At 42.1% G+C, this 17,861-nt stretch overlaps 2 protein-coding genes across 9 annotated transcripts in view; both read right to left on the minus strand.

Annotated features, from left to right (window-relative positions):
• Positions 1-17,861, minus strand: part of LOC132396924 (zinc finger CW-type PWWP domain protein 1-like) — a 194,274-nt gene that overhangs the window by 27,088 nt on the left and 149,325 nt on the right. For 7 of the 8 annotated variants that reach the window (XM_059975021.1, XM_059975028.1, XM_059975023.1 and 4 more), the window contains one exon: positions 13,136-13,270. In XM_059975021.1, coding sequence (XP_059831004.1) covers positions 13,136-13,270 — 135 coding nt within the window. Of the gene's footprint in view, positions 1-11,505; positions 11,795-13,135; positions 13,271-17,861 lie in introns of those variants that run through there. The other variant, XM_059975025.1, reaches the window with a different exon arrangement.
• LOC132396923 (glycine--tRNA ligase-like) lies at positions 13,266-16,403 on the minus strand. The gene is given in 2 exon segments (XM_059975018.1): positions 13,266-15,246; positions 15,249-16,403. Coding segments are annotated over 2 exon segments (2,037 nt in total). The 5' UTR covers positions 16,036-16,403; the 3' UTR covers positions 13,266-13,996.

A 17,861-nucleotide genomic window follows, 5' to 3' on the forward strand; every position in this document is an offset into this window, starting at 1 on the left:
TTTATTATTAGTTTTTTGTGTGTTTGCACAGTTTGCTATCTTTTGCACGTCAGTTGTTTGTCTGCCCTGTTGGATGCGATCTTCCATTGATTCTATTATGGCTCTTGGATTAACTGAGTATGCCTGCAAAAAATGAATCTCAGAGTTGTATATGGTGACATTTATGTACTTTGATAATAGATTTGTTTTTAACTTTTTATCCCTGATGCGTCCTTGCCTTTCCAAATGCTTCAATCTCCTTTCCTACAACTGATGTTATGCTCACTGGCCTGCAGTTCTCTTGCTTATCTTTGTGACCCTTCTTCAATAAAGGCACAACATTGGCCATCCTTCAGTCTTCTGGTACTTTACCCAATATCAAAATTCAATAGTTCCATGGTTCCATTTAATATCACAGAATGTATACAGTATACAACCTGAAATTCTTGCTCCTCCCAAGCATCCATAAAAAATGAAGAGAACCCCAAAGAATGAACAACAGTAAAACATTAGAACCCCAAAGCCCCCCTCTCCCCCCCACACACAACCAGCAGCAAAGCATCAATCCTTCCCCTCACTTACTTCAGCAGAAAGCATCAGCACCCACCACCCAACAAGCAAGCAACAGCAAAACCCCCAATGAGACCCTGATCTCCAGTCCAACAAAAACAATTTGACATGCCCCAGGGAAAGGGCAGGGTTCACCCCTTTTCTACAGTGAGAGGAGACCAAAAAAGCAATTCACTGATTACAATGTTACAATCTGCTGTATCACTTTTATTTTGAGTTCTCCAATTCAAGAATCAGCAGCCAATTCTCCCCTTCCATCAAGAGAAAGAAAGAGTGAGAGACAGCAACCACCTGAGTACAGAGGTCTCTGACAGCCGATCCGATGTTCACAATGCAAATATCTCTGCTAGGGCCCTTGCAATTTCTTCCCTAGCTTTCCACATTATCCAGAATACACTTTATCAAGCCCTAGGGATTTATCCACCTGAAGATCACCAGTGCCTCCTCTGTTTTAATGTGAATAGCCAGTGGCCATTTTAAAAGTTATCTCCTATACCTGTATTTACTAAAGTGACCACTGAGTGTATATTCCAATATACCACTATTTATTTCCCTTAATTCCTTGGTTTCCATGACCTTCGCCATGGTATGTGTTTGTCCAATACTGCAAAAGTTTAATATTCGTGTTAATACTGTACTGGAGTTAGTTCAGTTGGGTGCAAATGGTTGGTGAGTTGGAAATACATTGATGCAGGTGACCAGATCCTCTAAGAGGACCAGAACCTCATTATGGTTTGGAGGCTTGTGCACCTCAATGACCCGGAGAGTTGTGTTGGCAGGAGTCAAGGCCTTATGCTTTGGCTCTTGGTAGGATCAACCATGCCAATCAGATCAAAAAGTGGAGGCCAAATTAAGAATGGTCCACCAGTCCTCCAGGTTTGAAGGTTTAGCTCGAGGCTAACAACCCTGACTGGTAAAACAAAATTGTTATGGAAACAGCAATGAAGAATTTTTTTACCCGGGACTTGCATGACTGACAGTTGTGGAAACCAAAAGGAAGTTACTGACATGATGAAGGAAGCCCTGTACACCACCAGAGATGGAGGACCATCATTACTGCCCTAAACGCAACCGGCTTAACAGGCAGTAGAGAGAGGTGACCAGATAGGATAACGTTTTGCAGAAGGTCACTAAATGAAGACAATCAAAGAATCTGCTTTTAATTTCCCTGTCACTGTTTAGACATCATGTGCCTCAAGCCACATGGAACAGACTACAGTACCAAAAAACATTAAATATGAGATAGAAGTATGGATAAGCTATATAGCCCCTCATTCCAGATATTACATTCTTGGTGGTCATGTGCCTCAAGCCCATTTCCTTGATTGATCCTATCTACAAACATATGTCAATTTTGGATCTATTTAATCAGAAACAGTAGCAGATTTAATATCACTGGCATATATCATGAAATTTGTTGTCTTTGCAGCAGCAATATGTTGCAATATAATAATAAAAACTAAATTACAGCATATATATATATATATGAAGTTAAATTAAATAAGTAAAAAAGAGAGAAAAAAGTACTGAAGTAATGTTCATGGTTTCAATGTCAATTCAGAAATCAGATGGCAGAGGGGAAGAAACTGTTTCTGAATCATTGAGTGTGTGTACATTCAGTCTCCTCTACCTCCTCCCTGATGGTAGGAATGAGGAAAAGGCATGTCCTGGTTAATGGGGGGGGGGGGGGGTCCTTAATGATGGACACTGCCTTTTGAGCTATTGCTCCTTGAAGATGTCCTGGATGCAGGGGAGGCCAGTGCCCACAATGGAGCTGACCGAGTTACAACTTTCTGCAGCTTATTTTGATCCCATGCAGTGTCCTCCACCATAAAATAAAGTATCCAAGTATTTATAAACCTGAGTAAACAAATCTCCCCTCAGTTTGTATTAATAACTAACTCTATAAACTCTGAGTGACTCTGATTTCTGTACTAATCTGTCCAACAAAATGACTTTCAACAACCATTCTGTCAGTAGATCATTGAGTGTTGCAATAAAATGATCTCATATTCTTCCATATTCCAGTTAACTTAATCAGTCTAAGCAATCTGCTCTTAGAAGGCAAGGCTCTATCGCCATTCCTGAGCATCAGGCTGAGCGATGGTTACTTTTGTAGGTGATCACAAGATTCAGCATCTAAACTGAGGAAAGTTAGTATGGGAAGAAAGTTAAATCACCTAAATGCTTATTTTTTACATCTCTACTGAAAGCCATGAAATTGTATTTCATGTCTTTTGCTAGCAATCATTTCCAGGTGAAACTGCACCCATCGAGAAATTGACATCCGCATTTCTGTGACTTTCAGCTTGGTGCATCTAATGTTTTCCAAGCAGTGCCTGAGAATTCAATAACATTACACTGCAGACTTCGGCTCTTGCCAAAATAAATTGGATCTTTTTGCAATGCAAACTATGACCTTTGCTGAACCCTCACACCACAACTGGAAATATTCTATATGTCTATTGAGGACAAACAGACATCAGGCATCTTTAGAACTAACTGCAGACTGCGAAGTTTTCAGAAGTTCACAGAGTATGCTTAAGCTGATAGGGAACATTTTTTTTGGCATTTACCTACTGGGTTATTAATTTAATTGGTGCCTTGGTGGTGACAGTGCTGACAGCATTCCATTAAGCAACCTTTCTAGCTGAGCACTGGCAGTGTCTGTAGCAAAGCCAGCAGCTGCCACAACATTGTCAAATATTTCTGCATAACAAGAGATGTTATTTGCCTTAAATGAGAGTAGATTTTAAACACTACAAATATGCTCAGAGTCACATAACATAAATAAAATAAATATCAAAAATTTGACATTCTCTCAATAAAATTGCACACTTTGATGTCTTTGCTATTTTGTTTCCTTATATGTATCACAGGCTCCTGTATGGCTGCAATCAGGCTGTCCTCTTTCCTTCTGATGCACACAGATATCGTTGATGATCTACAGAAGCTACGGTATGGTAAGGCATCATAGTAGTGTATCGGTTAGCACAATTGCTTTAAAGCACAAGTTCAGGGGTCAATTCCTGCCACCGTCTGCAAGGAGTTTATACGTTCTCCTCATGACTACATGGGTTTCCTCCTGGTGCTCTGCCTACCTATCTCTCAAAGTCCAACCCCACCCTGAGAGGTGGAAATGTGTAAGACCAGCTAACAGGGCTCTGCTGAAGCTGTAAGGGCCAATCTCCTGTACAGTGGATGCAATGGATTGCAGAAGCGTTGATGAACAACCATACCAGTGACTTCAGAGGGCGATGGTGACTGGAGGTCATTGATGGCCTATGCTCCACTAAGGAGTTAAGGACCAAGGAAGAAAAGGTCCTGCCTTCCACCCACATTTCAAAGATGTACAGTTTGGTTTAGGGTAACTAATATGTGGGCATGCAGTATCAGTGTTAGAAGTGTGACAACACTATTGGGCTGTCCTGCAAAATGACACATTTTATTGCATCTTTCAATGTTTACATGACAAAATAAAGCTAATCTTCCAAGTTCAAAGTACATTTATTATCAAAATATGTATACTGTATACAACCTAGAGATTCATCTTGCAGGCAGCCACAAAACAAAGAAACACAATAGAACCCATTTAAAAAAGACTAACAAATGCCCAATGCACAGACAGAAAAGAAAAACACAAATCGTGTAAACAATAAAAGTAAGCAATAAAAACACAGAATGCTTACAGAACTCAGCAGGCCAGACAGTATCTATGGGAGGAGGTAGTGACGACGTTTCAGGCCGAAACCCTTCATCAGAAGTAAGCAATAGCATTCAGAATGAAAGTAAGTCCATAGACACGAAGCCCAGAGTAGTTGGAGCAGGCCCACAGCCTCAGCTTCAGCTTATCACACAGTAGATGATGAGTTGATCAGCTCATCACATTCTAGATTGGGTATTGAGCAATGAGGAAGCAATTTTGTCGTGCAAGGCCTCTTGGGTAAGGGTGACCATAATATGGTGGAATTCTTCATTAAGATGGAGAGTGACATAGTTAATTCAGAAACAAAGGTTCTGAACTTAAAGAAGGGTAACTTTGAAGGTATGAGATGTGAATTAACTAAGATAGACTGGCAAATGATACTTCAAGGGTTGACAGTGGGTATGCAATGGCAAGCATTTAAAGATCGCATGGATGAACTACAACAAGTGTTCATCCCAGTTTGGCAAAAGAATAAACCAGGGAAGGTAGTGCACCCGTGGCTGACAAGGGAAATTAGGGATAGTATCAAGTCCAAAGAAGAAACATACAAATTAGCCAGAAAAAGTGGCACACCTGAGGACTGGGAGAAATTTAGAGTCTGGCAGAGGAGGACAAAGGGCCTAATTAGGAAAGGGAAAAAAGATTATGAGAGAAAGCTGGCAGGGAACATAAAAACTGACTGTAAAAGCTTTTATTGATATGTGAAAAGAAAAAAGATTAAGACAAATGTAGGTCCCTTACAGTCAGAAACAGGTGAATTGATCATGGGGAACAAGGACATGGCAGACCAATTGAATAACTACTTTGGTTCTGTCTTCACTAAGGAGGACATAAATAATCTTCCGGAAATAGTAGGGGACCGAGGGTTTAGTGAGATGGAGGAACTGAGGGAAATACATGTTAGTAGGGAAGTGGTGTCAGGTAAATTGAAGGGATTAAAGGCAGATAAATCCCCAGGGCCAGATGGTCTGCATCCCAGAGTGCTTAAGGAAGTAGCCCAAGAAATAGTGGATGCATTAGTGATAATTTTTCAAAACTCCTTAGATTCTGGATTAGTTCCTGAGGATTGGAGGGTGGCTAATGTAATCCCACTTTTTAAAAAAGGAGGGAGAGAGAAACCAGGGAAGTATAGACCGGTTAGCCTGACATCAGTGGTGGGGAAAATGCTAGAGTCGGTTATCAAAGATGTGATAACAGCACATTTGGAAAGAGGTGAAATCATCAGACAAAGTCAGCATGGATTTGTGAAAGGAAAATCATGTCTGACGAATCTTATAGAATTTTTTGAGGATATAACTGTAGAGTGGATAGGGGAGAACCAGTGGATGTGGTATATTTGGATTTTCAAAAGGCTTTTGACAAGGTCCCACACAGGAGATTAGTGTGCAAACTTAAAGCACACTGTATTGGGGGTATGGTATTGATGTGGATAGAGAATTGGTTGGCAAACAGGAAGCAAAGAGTGGGAATAAATGGGACCTTTTCTGATTGGCAGGCGGTGACTAGTGGGGTACCGCAAGGCTCGGTGCTGGGACCCCAGTTGTTTACAATATATATTAATGATTTAGACAACGGAATTAAATGCACCATCTCCAAGTTTGCAAATGACACAAAGCTGGGCGGTGGTGTTAGCTGTGAGGAGAATGCTAAGAGGATGCAGGGTGACTTGGATAGGTTAGGTGAGTGGGCAAATTCATGGCAGATGCAATTTAATGTGGATAAATATGAGGTTATCCACTTTGGTTGCAAGAACAGATTATTATCTGAATGGTGGCCGATTAGGAAAAGGGGAGGTGCAACGAGACCTGGGTGTCATTGTACACCAGTCATTGAAAATGGGCATGCAGGTACAGCAGGTGGTGAAAAAGGCAAATGGTATATTGGCATTCATAGCAAGAGGATTTGAGTACAGGAGCAGGGAGATTCTACTGCAGTTGTACAAGGCCTTGGTGAGATCACAGCTGGAGTACTGTGTGCAGTTTTGGTCCCCTAATCTGAGTAAAGACATTCTTGCCATAGAGGAAGTACAGAGAAGGTTCACCAGATTGATTCCTGGGATGGCAGGACTTTCATATGAAGAAAGAGTAGATCAACTAGGCTTATACTCGCTGGAATTTAGGAGATTGAGGGGGGATCTTATTGAAACGTATAAAATTCTAAAGGGATTGGCCAAGCTAGATGCAGGAAGATTGTTTCCAATGTTGGGGAAGTCCAGAACAAGGGGTCACAGTTTAAGGATAAAGGGGAAGCCTTTTAGGACCGAGATGAGGAAAAACTTCTTCACACAGAGAGTGGTGAATCTGTGGAATTCTCTGCCACAGGAAACAGTTGAGGCCAGTTCATTGGCTATATTTAAGAGGAAGTTAGATATGGCCCTTGTGGCTAAAGGGATCAGGGGTATGGAGAGAAAGCAGGTACAGAGTTCTGAGTTGGATGATCAGCCATGATCATACTGAATGGTGGTGCAGGCTCGAAGGGCCAAATAGTCTACTCCTGCACCTATTTTCCATGTTTCTATGGAGCAGATTGTGTTGGAGCTCACAAACACGAAGCCTGGAGCAGTCAGAGCAATAGGCATGAGCAATCTGTTCATCTACATTATGGCACCATCTAATTCAGGGCAGGTCTGCTCTTATATGGCACCTCTTAATTGGCAAACTTGCATGCAGTGCCATTTTCCTCCCATAGAATTGTTCACAGATAACAACCTTGTACCAATTAAGAGTTATAATCTGCTAAAGAATGGCATCTTCCCGCTCAAGGAGAACAATTGCCCCATTCACCAGTGGCACTTCTCTACTTAAAAAGGACATCAAGCTGCTCCCCAGTGACTTATTGTTGCTACTTCTTCTTTATAGCTTCAATGCTGCTTCTATGTGGTGGAGACCAGACCTCAAGCAAGATCATGGTTGAGACTGAAGGAAAAACAGCAGCCTTCATGTTCAAAGTAATTTTATTATCAAAGTACATATATGTCACCATATATTACTCGGAGATTTATTTTCTTGCAGGCATTTGCAGTAAATACAAAGAAATGCAATGGAATCATGAAACACTGCAAACAACCAAAGTGCAAAAGACTGAAAAGACCAAAAATAGAAAAAAAATTCAATAAGCAATAAATATTGAGAATGTGATTTATAGAGTCTATAGGTTGTGGAATCAGTTCAGCAGTGGGGTAAGTGAAGCTCAGTGAAGTTATCCCCTTTGATTCAAGACCCTAATGGTTGAGGGGTAGTAACTGTTCCTGAACCCGGTGTTGTGGGTCCTGAGGCTCCTGTACTTTCTACCTGATGAAAGCATGGCCTGATGCTGGGGTCCTCGATGATGGATGCTGCTTTCTTGCGATAGCGCTCTGTGTAGATATGCTCAATGGTGGGGAGAGTTTTACCCATGATTGACTGGGCTGTATCCACTACTTTTCTGTTCATGGACACTATTGTTTCCATACCGGGCCATGATGCAACTAACCAGTATACTCTCCACAACACATCTATAGACATTTGTCAAAGTTTTAGAATGACATGCCAAATCTTCACAAAATTCTAAGAAAGTAGAAGCCTTCTTTGTAATGATATATGTGTGCTGGAATCAGGACAGATCCTCTGAAATGAAGGAATTTAAAGCTGTTGACTCTTTCCACCTCTGCCCCCCTAATGAGGACTGGATCATGGACCTCCGGTTTCCTTCTTCTGAAGTCAATAATCAGATTTTTGGTTTTGCTGACATTGAGTGACTTAAGTTGAACTGGTTTTATTTCTGACGTCCGCATACATGAGGAGTAAAAATCTTTGCGTCCAAATGTGCAATGTGTAATTTTTAGTAATTTGCAATAAATAGTATGTACAACAGGATAGTCAATAGAGCATAGAAATACAATTGTAACGACATGAATTAATCAGTCTGAAGGCCTGATGGAAGAAGCTGTCCCAGGGTCTGTTGGTCCTGGCTTTAATGCTGCGGTACTGTTTCCTAGATGGTAGCCGCTGGAACAGTTTATGGTTGGGGTGACTCAAGTCCCCTCTCCAATGATCCTTTGGCCCTTTTTATGCACCTCTCTCTGTAAACGTCCTGAATAGTGGGAAGTTCATAGCTACAGATGCACTGGGCTGTCCATACCACACTCTGCAGAGTCCTGCAATTAAGGGAGGTACAGTTCCCATACCAGACAGTGATGCAGCTAGTCAGGATGTTCTCAATTGTGTCCCTGTAGAAAGTCCTTAGGATTTAGGGACTCACGCCAAACTTCTTCAACCATCAGAGGTGAAAGAGCTGCTGTAGTGTTGTTTTCACCTCACAGCCAGTATGTACGGACCACGTGAGAGTGTTGTATAGGCTAATGCTCAATCTTATCACTAATATCATCTCCCCTCCTCTTGTTCTTCATCTGTTCCCTCCTTTACTGCTCACACTGGCCTGTAATCTGTTGATGCACTCAATCTTTTTACAGAGTTTCAACCAAAACACTGACATTTCCTTCCCCCCACTCACAGGTGCTGCTTGGCCCTCAAGTTCATATGGATTGCTGCTTCAGATTCCAACATCTGCATTCTCTTGTGCCTTCCTTGCTCTCCACCGCTGCTTCAATTTCTGTGCTGTCTTCAAACTTACTGATCATGCTACCTAAATCTTCATCCAAATCATTTTATATACAACAGAGGTCCCAGCACTGATACTTGTGGAACACTACTGGTCACAGAGATTCAGTCAGAATAATACTCCTCCACCATTACCCTCTGTCTTATATGGGAAAGCCATTCTTCAATCCAATCTACCAAGTTTTTGTGAATCCCATGTGCCTTAATCTTCTCTCATAATTAGTCTACCTTGTCAAAAGCTTTACTTACGTCCACATAAAGAGATATAGGAGCAGAATTAGGGCATTTGGCTCATCAACTCTGTTCATCATTTCATCATGGCTGATCTATTTCCCTCTAGGCCCCAATCTCCTGCCTTTCTCCCCAAATCCCTTCAGGCCCTGACTAATCAAGAATCTATCAACCTCTGCCTTAAATTTACCCAATGACTTGGCCTTCACAGCCAGCAGTGGCAACAAATTCCACAGAGCCACCACTCTCTGGCCAAAGAAATCCCTCTTCATCTCCATTCTAAATGGACGTCCATAATCATCAGTGCACATACAATGCCCACTCGCAAGTAAATATTTGTAAGTAAACCGTCAAGATCGGAGAACAACTCAACCAAAGGATATCCCTCTATTCTGACGCTGTATCCTCTGGTCCTAGACACCCCACCATAAGAAACATCCTCTCCACATCCACTCTATCTAGGCCTTACAATATTTGATAGATTTGAACATCCATTACACAATAATTCACATACAATTACCAACTGCGGTTAACAAATATATCTAGATTGGAGAAGTTCTTAGAAAATAGACATGCCAAGATTTCTGGTCCACTGGTCTCTTCTCATCTATATGCAGTGAGGGAATGATTAAGATTACCTGACAAGGACAGGGCCATGTCACAGCAAAAGTACAGGCACAAAGCTTGATACAACCGGGTTCCTTATTGTGGGGAGTACTGACTTCAGGTAAAGTTCCTTGTGATGTACAACTGCCTCCCTGTGGGAAATACCAAGAAATTCAGGCTGCTTCCTAGAGAACAGCAGGCCCCCTTTACCAGAGGATTATATGAGAGTGAGATCACATCACAGAAGGAATTCCAGCAACATGTGAATCTGTTGACTGTACGTTCACTTGCTGAGAGATAAGTTCTGGGAAATGGTTGGATATAATAGGGAGGGAGTGACTGCCATAAGATTTTTCTGATAAGAGTTTCTTTGCAAATACCCTGCTCTTCAACATTCTTGGGTGTAAAGCTACAAGAACAACATCACAACTACATTTTGTTGGATCTTTCAAGTACCTGCTTCTTTTCAGTCCATCTTGTCAGCATTATAGCTCATCACTTCCATTATATCCATCTGCCCGTGATGTACAATGCCAAAAAGAAACTTCATATCATGACACAACTAGGCCAAGACCGAACCAATATGAAATAGACTGCATTGAAATCTATTTAAAATAGTAACGTTGAAAATTATATTAAATGACAGTATTATTTTCTACTGATTGTTTCTGCTCGATGTGGTTTGATTTTTTTCAGTTTTAACCCTCTGCTAGGATGATAAGTAACTTAAAAATACTTTGCCATTAATTTACATTTTCACTTATTCTGCTTTAAGAACATTGCATGTGGATATCAAATACATAGATTAATGAAGAATCCAACTGTTTGTGGGATTGTGGGATGTGATGGTATGATGGCGGTGAAGCATAACTGTGGAATTAAATTGTGGGCAGAAATGGGCAAAAAACTAAATTTTTTTTGTTATTAAATGAAAGAAAGTGAAGATTTTGTTATGGCATTAATCAGGCTAAATTCTTAACCGGTCTTTATTTGTTATAATTATCTATTTCAACTTAGTAGAGTTTTATTGTTACTGTAGCTTGATCCATCTCTTGAACATGATCCAGGACATACCTGGCAAATACAGGTCTGTCAGATTAATCTTGGTTGTGAAGAAGTTTTCAGAACCAATCATCAGGCAAAACATTAACAGACACTTGAATAAGATTGAACTGGTAAAGAAAAGGAGGCACAATTTGCTAAAGCCAGATTGTGTTTCAAGCATATAGTCATACAGCATGAACATGGGCCCTTCGCCCCTACCAGTCCATCCTGACCACAGTGCCCACCAACTAGTCCCAATTTCCTGCATTTGGTCCATATCCTTCAAAGCCTTGCTTCTCCAAGTAGCTACCAAAGTGCTTCTTATTATACCTTCCTCAACCGCTTCTTCTGGCAGCTTGTTCTATATACTCACAACCCTCTGTGTGAAAAAGTTACCCCTTGGGTCCCTTTTAAATCTTTATCCTCTTACCGTAAACATATGCCCCTTAGTTTTGGACTTCCCTATGCTGGGAAAAAGACTGTTACCATTCTTTATCTCTGATCTCCTAATTTTAAACTTTTCTAGAAGGTTAAACAGTATAAATTAAACATCATAGCTTCAAAAAACATGCAGAAACAGAGTAAGATATCATGAAAACTTTTGGACTCGTCAACATTAGCGATGGAACCTTTTAAAAGCATATCTTCACTGCAAACTAAAGGGCTACATCTCCATTTGAGACTTACTTCATTCAAGAGGCCTTTATCTGTGATGTACTGGGCCAAATCCACTATGTTCTGTTGGATTTACCGTTCAAAGGCATTGCTGTTTCCATACCAGGCCATAATGCAGCCTGACAATATGCTACCCATTAACTATCTATAGAAGTAAGTTTGTCAAAGTTTTTGATGTCATGCCAAATCTCCGCAGATTCCTAAGGAAGTTGAGGCACTGCAGTGCTTCCCTTGCAATTGCACTTACATGCTGGGTCCTAGACAGGTCCTCTGAAATAGGAATTTAAAGTTGCTAATCCTCTCCACCTCTGATCCTCCGATGAGGACTGGTTCATGGACCTCTGGTTTCCCTCCCAAGAAGTCTACAGTCAGTTCCTTGGTCTTCCTTGAGTGAGAGGTTATTGTTATTACACCACTCAGCTAAATTTTCAATCACCCTCCTGTATGCTGATTCATCACCATCTTTAATATGTCCCACAACAGTGGTCTCATCAGCAAAAATTGTATATGGTGTTGGAGCTGTGCCACACAGTCACAGATGTAAAGCTAGTAGAGTTGGGTAAAGCCTTCACAACCAGTGAGCACATCTACATGAAACGTTGCATAGAAACGGAAAGTATTATCCATCATCAGAGATCCTCACCACCCAGGACATGCTTTTTTTTCACTGCTCCCATCAGATAGAGGGTACAAAAGCCTCAGGACTCACACCACTAGTTTCAAGAATAGCTACTACCTGACAATCATCTGGCTGTTAAACAAAAGGGAATAACTACACTCACTTGCCCATCCATTCAGATGTTCCCACAACCAATGATCTCACTTTAAGGCCTCTTTATCTTGTTATTTCATGTTCTCATTATGTATTGTTATTTATTTATATTTGTATTTACACAGCTTGTTGTCTTCTGCACTTTGGCTGATTTTTTATTGATACTGTTATAATTACTATTCTATAGATTTACTGAGTATGTCTGCAGGAAAATGAATCTCAGTGTTGTAAATGGTGACACATGTGTACTGTGACAATTAAATTTACTTTGAAATGAAGCACCATACGCAAGAAGACAGAAGAAAGTGGCAAGACATACTGAGAGTAGTTAATAAAGCAGGTGAGATCCTGGGGTTCAGAAATAAAGGCGAAGAGTACAAAAGTAGAAAAATCGGATGGTGTTGTTGGTACAGCTGCTGTCTTATGTCTACAGCTACCCGGTTCAATCATGTTATCTGCTGTGTTTAGTTGAGTTAGCATGTTCTCCCTGTTAGTCTCCTCTGGATGCTGAGCAACAGCTTTTATAGTCTGAAACTCAGAGTGAGGATCTGAAATTCGCTGCCTGTATGGATAATGGCAACTGACTAAATCAGTCAAAAGACTGATACAGGCATTTGAGAAGGAATAAGCTAATGGGACAATAGTAGTGGAAGAGAACTAGAAAGATTAGAAATTAGAAACCAGCAAGGATTTGATGGGCTGAATTGCTTAACACTATGAAATAAAATGACTTTGCCAAAACAGTAATAAAAACTGAAAAAATTCCCTCCAAAAAATAAAGAGATCAAAAATTAGAACATGGCTTATAATGGGGTCATCTGTATTAGGAACAGCGAGATTTCTGGCAGATTCAATGCAGAAATGCCAAAAACTATTTCAGCTGATACATTTGCATCACACTCAATACTTTACTTAGGCTGGAGCTCAGCAAAATTCAACCTCTGATTTTCTGACCTTTCCTGGTGTTGTTTCTTTTTAATGTTGGGTCTCTGAATTGCTTGGGCCGAGTCAGATGATCTTTCTTCACCAACTGTACTGGAGATTCTTGCTTCCTTTGCCGCTTTAGTTCACCTTGAATTAGGTCCATATCTACATTTTAAAACAATGTTATCATTAGTTTGCATTGTTAATGAGGCAAATTGGTTTATTATTGTCAAATATATCAAGGCACAGTGAAAGACTTTGTTTGCATGGCATCCGTACAGATTATTTCATCATATCAGCACACTAAACTAGAATGATTACTATTATTATCATTGTTATTATTGTGATAGAGCACGCAATAGGCCCTTCCGGCTATTCGAGCCTCACCGCCTGGCAATTCCCCGAATTTAATTCTAGCCTCATCATGGGATAACTTACAATATTCAATTAACTTATCAACCAGTAGGTCTTTGGACAGTGGGAGTTAAACTGGAACATGCAGCGAAACCCACATGGTACAAACTCCTTCCAGACAGTGACAGGAATTGAACCTGGGTCGCCTACACTGTAAAGCTTTGTGCTAACCACTTTGCTACCGTGCTGCGCCAAAATTATTATAGAAGTAAAGAGCAGATCTGTAGAGAGAAGCTTGCAAAAAGTTGCCACGCTCCAGAACTTGCAGCCCTTGTTACGATTTTTTTTTTCCCTTTCAGATTTTATTGCCGAGAACACAGTTTAGTTCTGTGGCTGTAGGAATGGGCCAAAATTTGCTGGATGAGAGTCACTGGTTCTTTAATACCCATTGCCCAGTCCTTGTTGATTGATGTCACCGATGCTACTCACTGGCTCCCGACCTATGCTGGGTTTGAGAGGGACACTGCCAGGGCAGGTTTAATTTTCTTTCTTGCTGGTTTCTTGCCCCTCAAATAAGGGGTACTTCGCCGCAACATCAGCCCAGGTCGTCAAGTAATTGGTTAGATCTCTGATAACTTGGGGCAGTTCTGAAATCTCTGCCCGGATCTGCTGCATCGAGTCCTGCTCCCTCAGCGTGGCTGTGTATGGCACCTTGTTCACCGTGTCGAAGTTGATGGTTATGCCGAAAGCCACACTGATCTTGTCCTTCTGGACATAGCGCCTCCCGATGGAGCCTGATGAGTCATTTACCTTGTGGGAGACCCCATGTCAGGTCAGCACCTCAGCCAGATCCTTCACAAACGGATCAAACTCCTGGTTTTGACTGAGTGGGAGCACAGAACATTTGTAGGGAGCCACAGTCGCTGGGAAACTGAAGTACGTTCTCTTGATGTTGAACGTGTGCTCGAACACTGTGTACATGATCCTCCCGATGCCAAAGAACAGCTCTATCACACTGGGAGTGATCTCCTCAACATGCAGAGTCTTCTGAAACTTCTTCACTCCAACCATGTTCTTCATCAGGGTAAACCTTTTGCCTTCGGACTCAAAAGTGAACTCCCCCTTCTCATTCAGCTCCTTCTCCATCTCAATGATGTAACATTCGTTGCAAACACTCAAATACTCCATCACTATTTTGGCCTCCTTCTTGAACTCCTTGCCAATGGCATTCTTGTTGGGTTCAAACTGGACAATGTTCACAGTCTTGGGCTCCTTCAGAGGCTTCTCTGTGACCAAAGGCACCTTGGTCACTCTGGAGTGACAAGCCAGGTCATAGCACGACCGATCTGCGCAGCCGACTATTTCAATCCAGCCATAGCTGGTCTTGGACTCAGCGTCCCAGCAGTCACAGGCGTAGTGGGCCATCTCGTTCTCCATGTGCTGCCGGAACCACAGCTTGTCAGCCAACACACCCACTTTGAGCAAGAGGAGGTAAGTCCTGCCGATGAAGTACCCCAGCACTGAGTTATTGATGATTCCCTGCTCCACTGCATCACCGAGTCGCATCTTTCGTGCTGACTGCCTGCTGGTCTGGGCTTGGCTAGAGTACAGCATGATCTCAAGATCAGCCACACTGGAGAACTTGGGGTGATTCTTCTCACTGGGATCCACAAACTGCTCGATCTCTGCCGTGGTGAACTCCCTAACCCGGATGAGACCCGATCGCAAGGAGATCTCATTCCGGAATGAATTTCCAATCTGGGCGGCAGCAAACGGGAGCTTCCCCGATTGAATTCTAACAACCGTTTGAAGTTTAGGAAGATCCCTTGAGCTGTCTCAGGCTGGAGGTAGCCTGGCAAGTTGCCTCCTAGCCCAATGGATGTCTGGAACATCAGATTGAAGGAGATCGGAGGAGACAAGTTGTTCCTGGTTACTGGAGACTTGAAGTTGTAGTTCACAAACAGATCCGCTAACTCCTGCTGACTGTAATAGTCCATCTGGGTGATGACGTCCTCCATCTCTGCCTTCCTATCAGCTGAGCATTTCTTATCAGACATCAATTTCTGCAAATGAGCTTTGAGCAGGTGGTCGGCATGGAAGCACTCCCCATTCTTCAGGTCCTTCACCATGTAGTCTGCAAACTTGTCCACGTGCCCAGATGTCTTGATGACCGGTTTGGAAGTCAGCATGGTGCAGTCGATCTCCAGGATCTGCTCTTCCTGGATGAAGTGTTGCCGCCAGATCTGCAGGGTGTTGTTCTTCAGGGCATAGCCAACAGGACCAAAGTCGTACAGACCACTCACCCCTCCACAGATGGAAAAAGCCTGATCATAGAAGAACCGTCTCTTCAATGTGTCCTCCATTTTCACCCGGTCAACAATGTCATCCTTGGGTTGCAGATACAGCTCCTTGGCTTCCAAGATCCTTTTCCGTGCCTTCAGTTCTGCCACTGCTTTATCAACATCCACCGGTGGAGCACTCTCTGCTTTCAACTTCCAAACAAGTTCTCCCTGCTCCAGCACCGCCTGCCTCAGCGGTGCCAGTGCCTGCTCCACGGTGCTTGCGTCCCCATCCATGCTGGTAGCCTGGCGCTGCCACCACAGCAGCTGCTGCTTCTGTTTCCTGGGGGGCGACGGCTGCAGGAGTTGTAGGAGGCCCAGGCCCGACACACTCAAGCAGAGGATCAACACACCAGGAAATACCGCACGCAAAGAGGAGCCCTTGTTACAAATTTTATAAGGCACTTTAACACATTGGTGGAAGGACACTCCTCTTCCTGCTTTGGTGTGGGGTGAAATTCAACTTCACGGTGATGCAAAATGACTACTGGCATCCGTCAAATGATCTGGCCAGTACTTAATGTCATTGTTTTCATACCTTCAGTCTGTGTTGATCATTGACGTAAATAACACATTTCAATATTTCAAACAAGACAAATAGAACTAATCCTTAAATTTTACAATGTACTATTGTGGAAACTCATGCCAGTTAAATATTTTTTAAACCATTGTTATAAAGTAAGAAATACACACAGCCGGATCCCACAACAGCAATGTCACAATCACAATATAATCTATTGCTCTGATGTTGGTTAAGTAATTATTTGCCAGGATGTCAGAGGGAAAACTTCTGCATTCATTAATGTCATGGGATCTTTTACATTGACCTGAAGGAGAACTGCATCTTAATTTATTATCTCACCTGAAAGAAGATAACTCTGACAGTGCAGTGAATCTTTATAATATAGTGAAGTGTCTGCCAAGTTTGCAGGCTCAATATGCAAATATTTTCTTCACCATTTTGCTTTCCCTCTGAGTCTTGTCAGACACACAGAATTGCAGCACCTGCACAACTTTACGCCTTGTGTTAAGGCTACTAAATCAGGCAACTGAATCTGGCACACAATAATAGAGCTGGATTTGCAGTGTAAATAGTAGAGAATGTTGGGACAGTCTTCAAACTAAAGATGTGCCAATGTAGAGATATTTCCAGACTGAATAGGTTAGGACTTTATTCCTTGGAATGTAGAAGACTGAGAGATTTGATAGAGGTATACAAAATTATGAGAAGAATAGATAGGATAAATGCAAGCAGGCTTCTTCCACTGAGGTCATGGATTAAGGGCAAAAGGTGAAAAGTTTAAGGGAACATGAGGGGAAACTTCTTCACTCAGAGGGTGGTGAGAGTGTTGAACGAGATGCCTGTGCACGTGAGCTTGATTTCAACGTTTAAGAGAAGTGTGGATAGGTACATGGATGGGAGGGGTACGAAGGGCTGTGATCCCAGTGCAAGTCAACGGGAGCAGGCAGCTTAAATGGTTCAACACGGATCTATTAGGCCAAAGGGCCTGTTTCTGTGCTGTACTTTTCTATGACTCAATTAACTCTTCTATGAAGAGGAGGAGATGCTTACTATCTTGAGGCAAATCAGAGTAGATAAAATCCCCAGGACCTGACAGGGTATTCCCTCAGACCCTGAAGGAGACTAGTGTTGAAATTGCAGGGGCCCTGGCAGATATATTTAAAATGTCGGTATCTACAGGTGAGGTGCCAGAGGATTGGAGGATAGCTCATGTTGTTCCGTTGTTTAATAAAGGCTCTAAAAGTAATCCAGGAAATTACAGGCTGGTAAGTTTGATGTCGGTAGCAGGTAAATTATTGGAAGGAGTACTAAGAGGTAGGATCGACAAGTATTTAAATAGACAGGGACGTATTAGGGAGAGTCAACATGGCTTTGTGCGTGGTAGGTCATGTTTAATAAATCTATTAGAACTTTTTGAGGAGGTTACCAGGAAAGTGGATGAAGGGAGGCAATGGATGTTGTCTACATGGACTTCAGTAAGGCCTTTGACAAGGTCCCGCATGGGAGGTTAGTTAGGAAGATTCAGTCACTAGGTATACAT

The sequence above is a fragment of the Hypanus sabinus genome, chromosome 7 (assembly GCF_030144855.1).
Source record: "Hypanus sabinus isolate sHypSab1 chromosome 7, sHypSab1.hap1, whole genome shotgun sequence".
Lineage (NCBI taxonomy): Eukaryota > Metazoa > Chordata > Chondrichthyes > Myliobatiformes > Dasyatidae > Hypanus > Hypanus sabinus.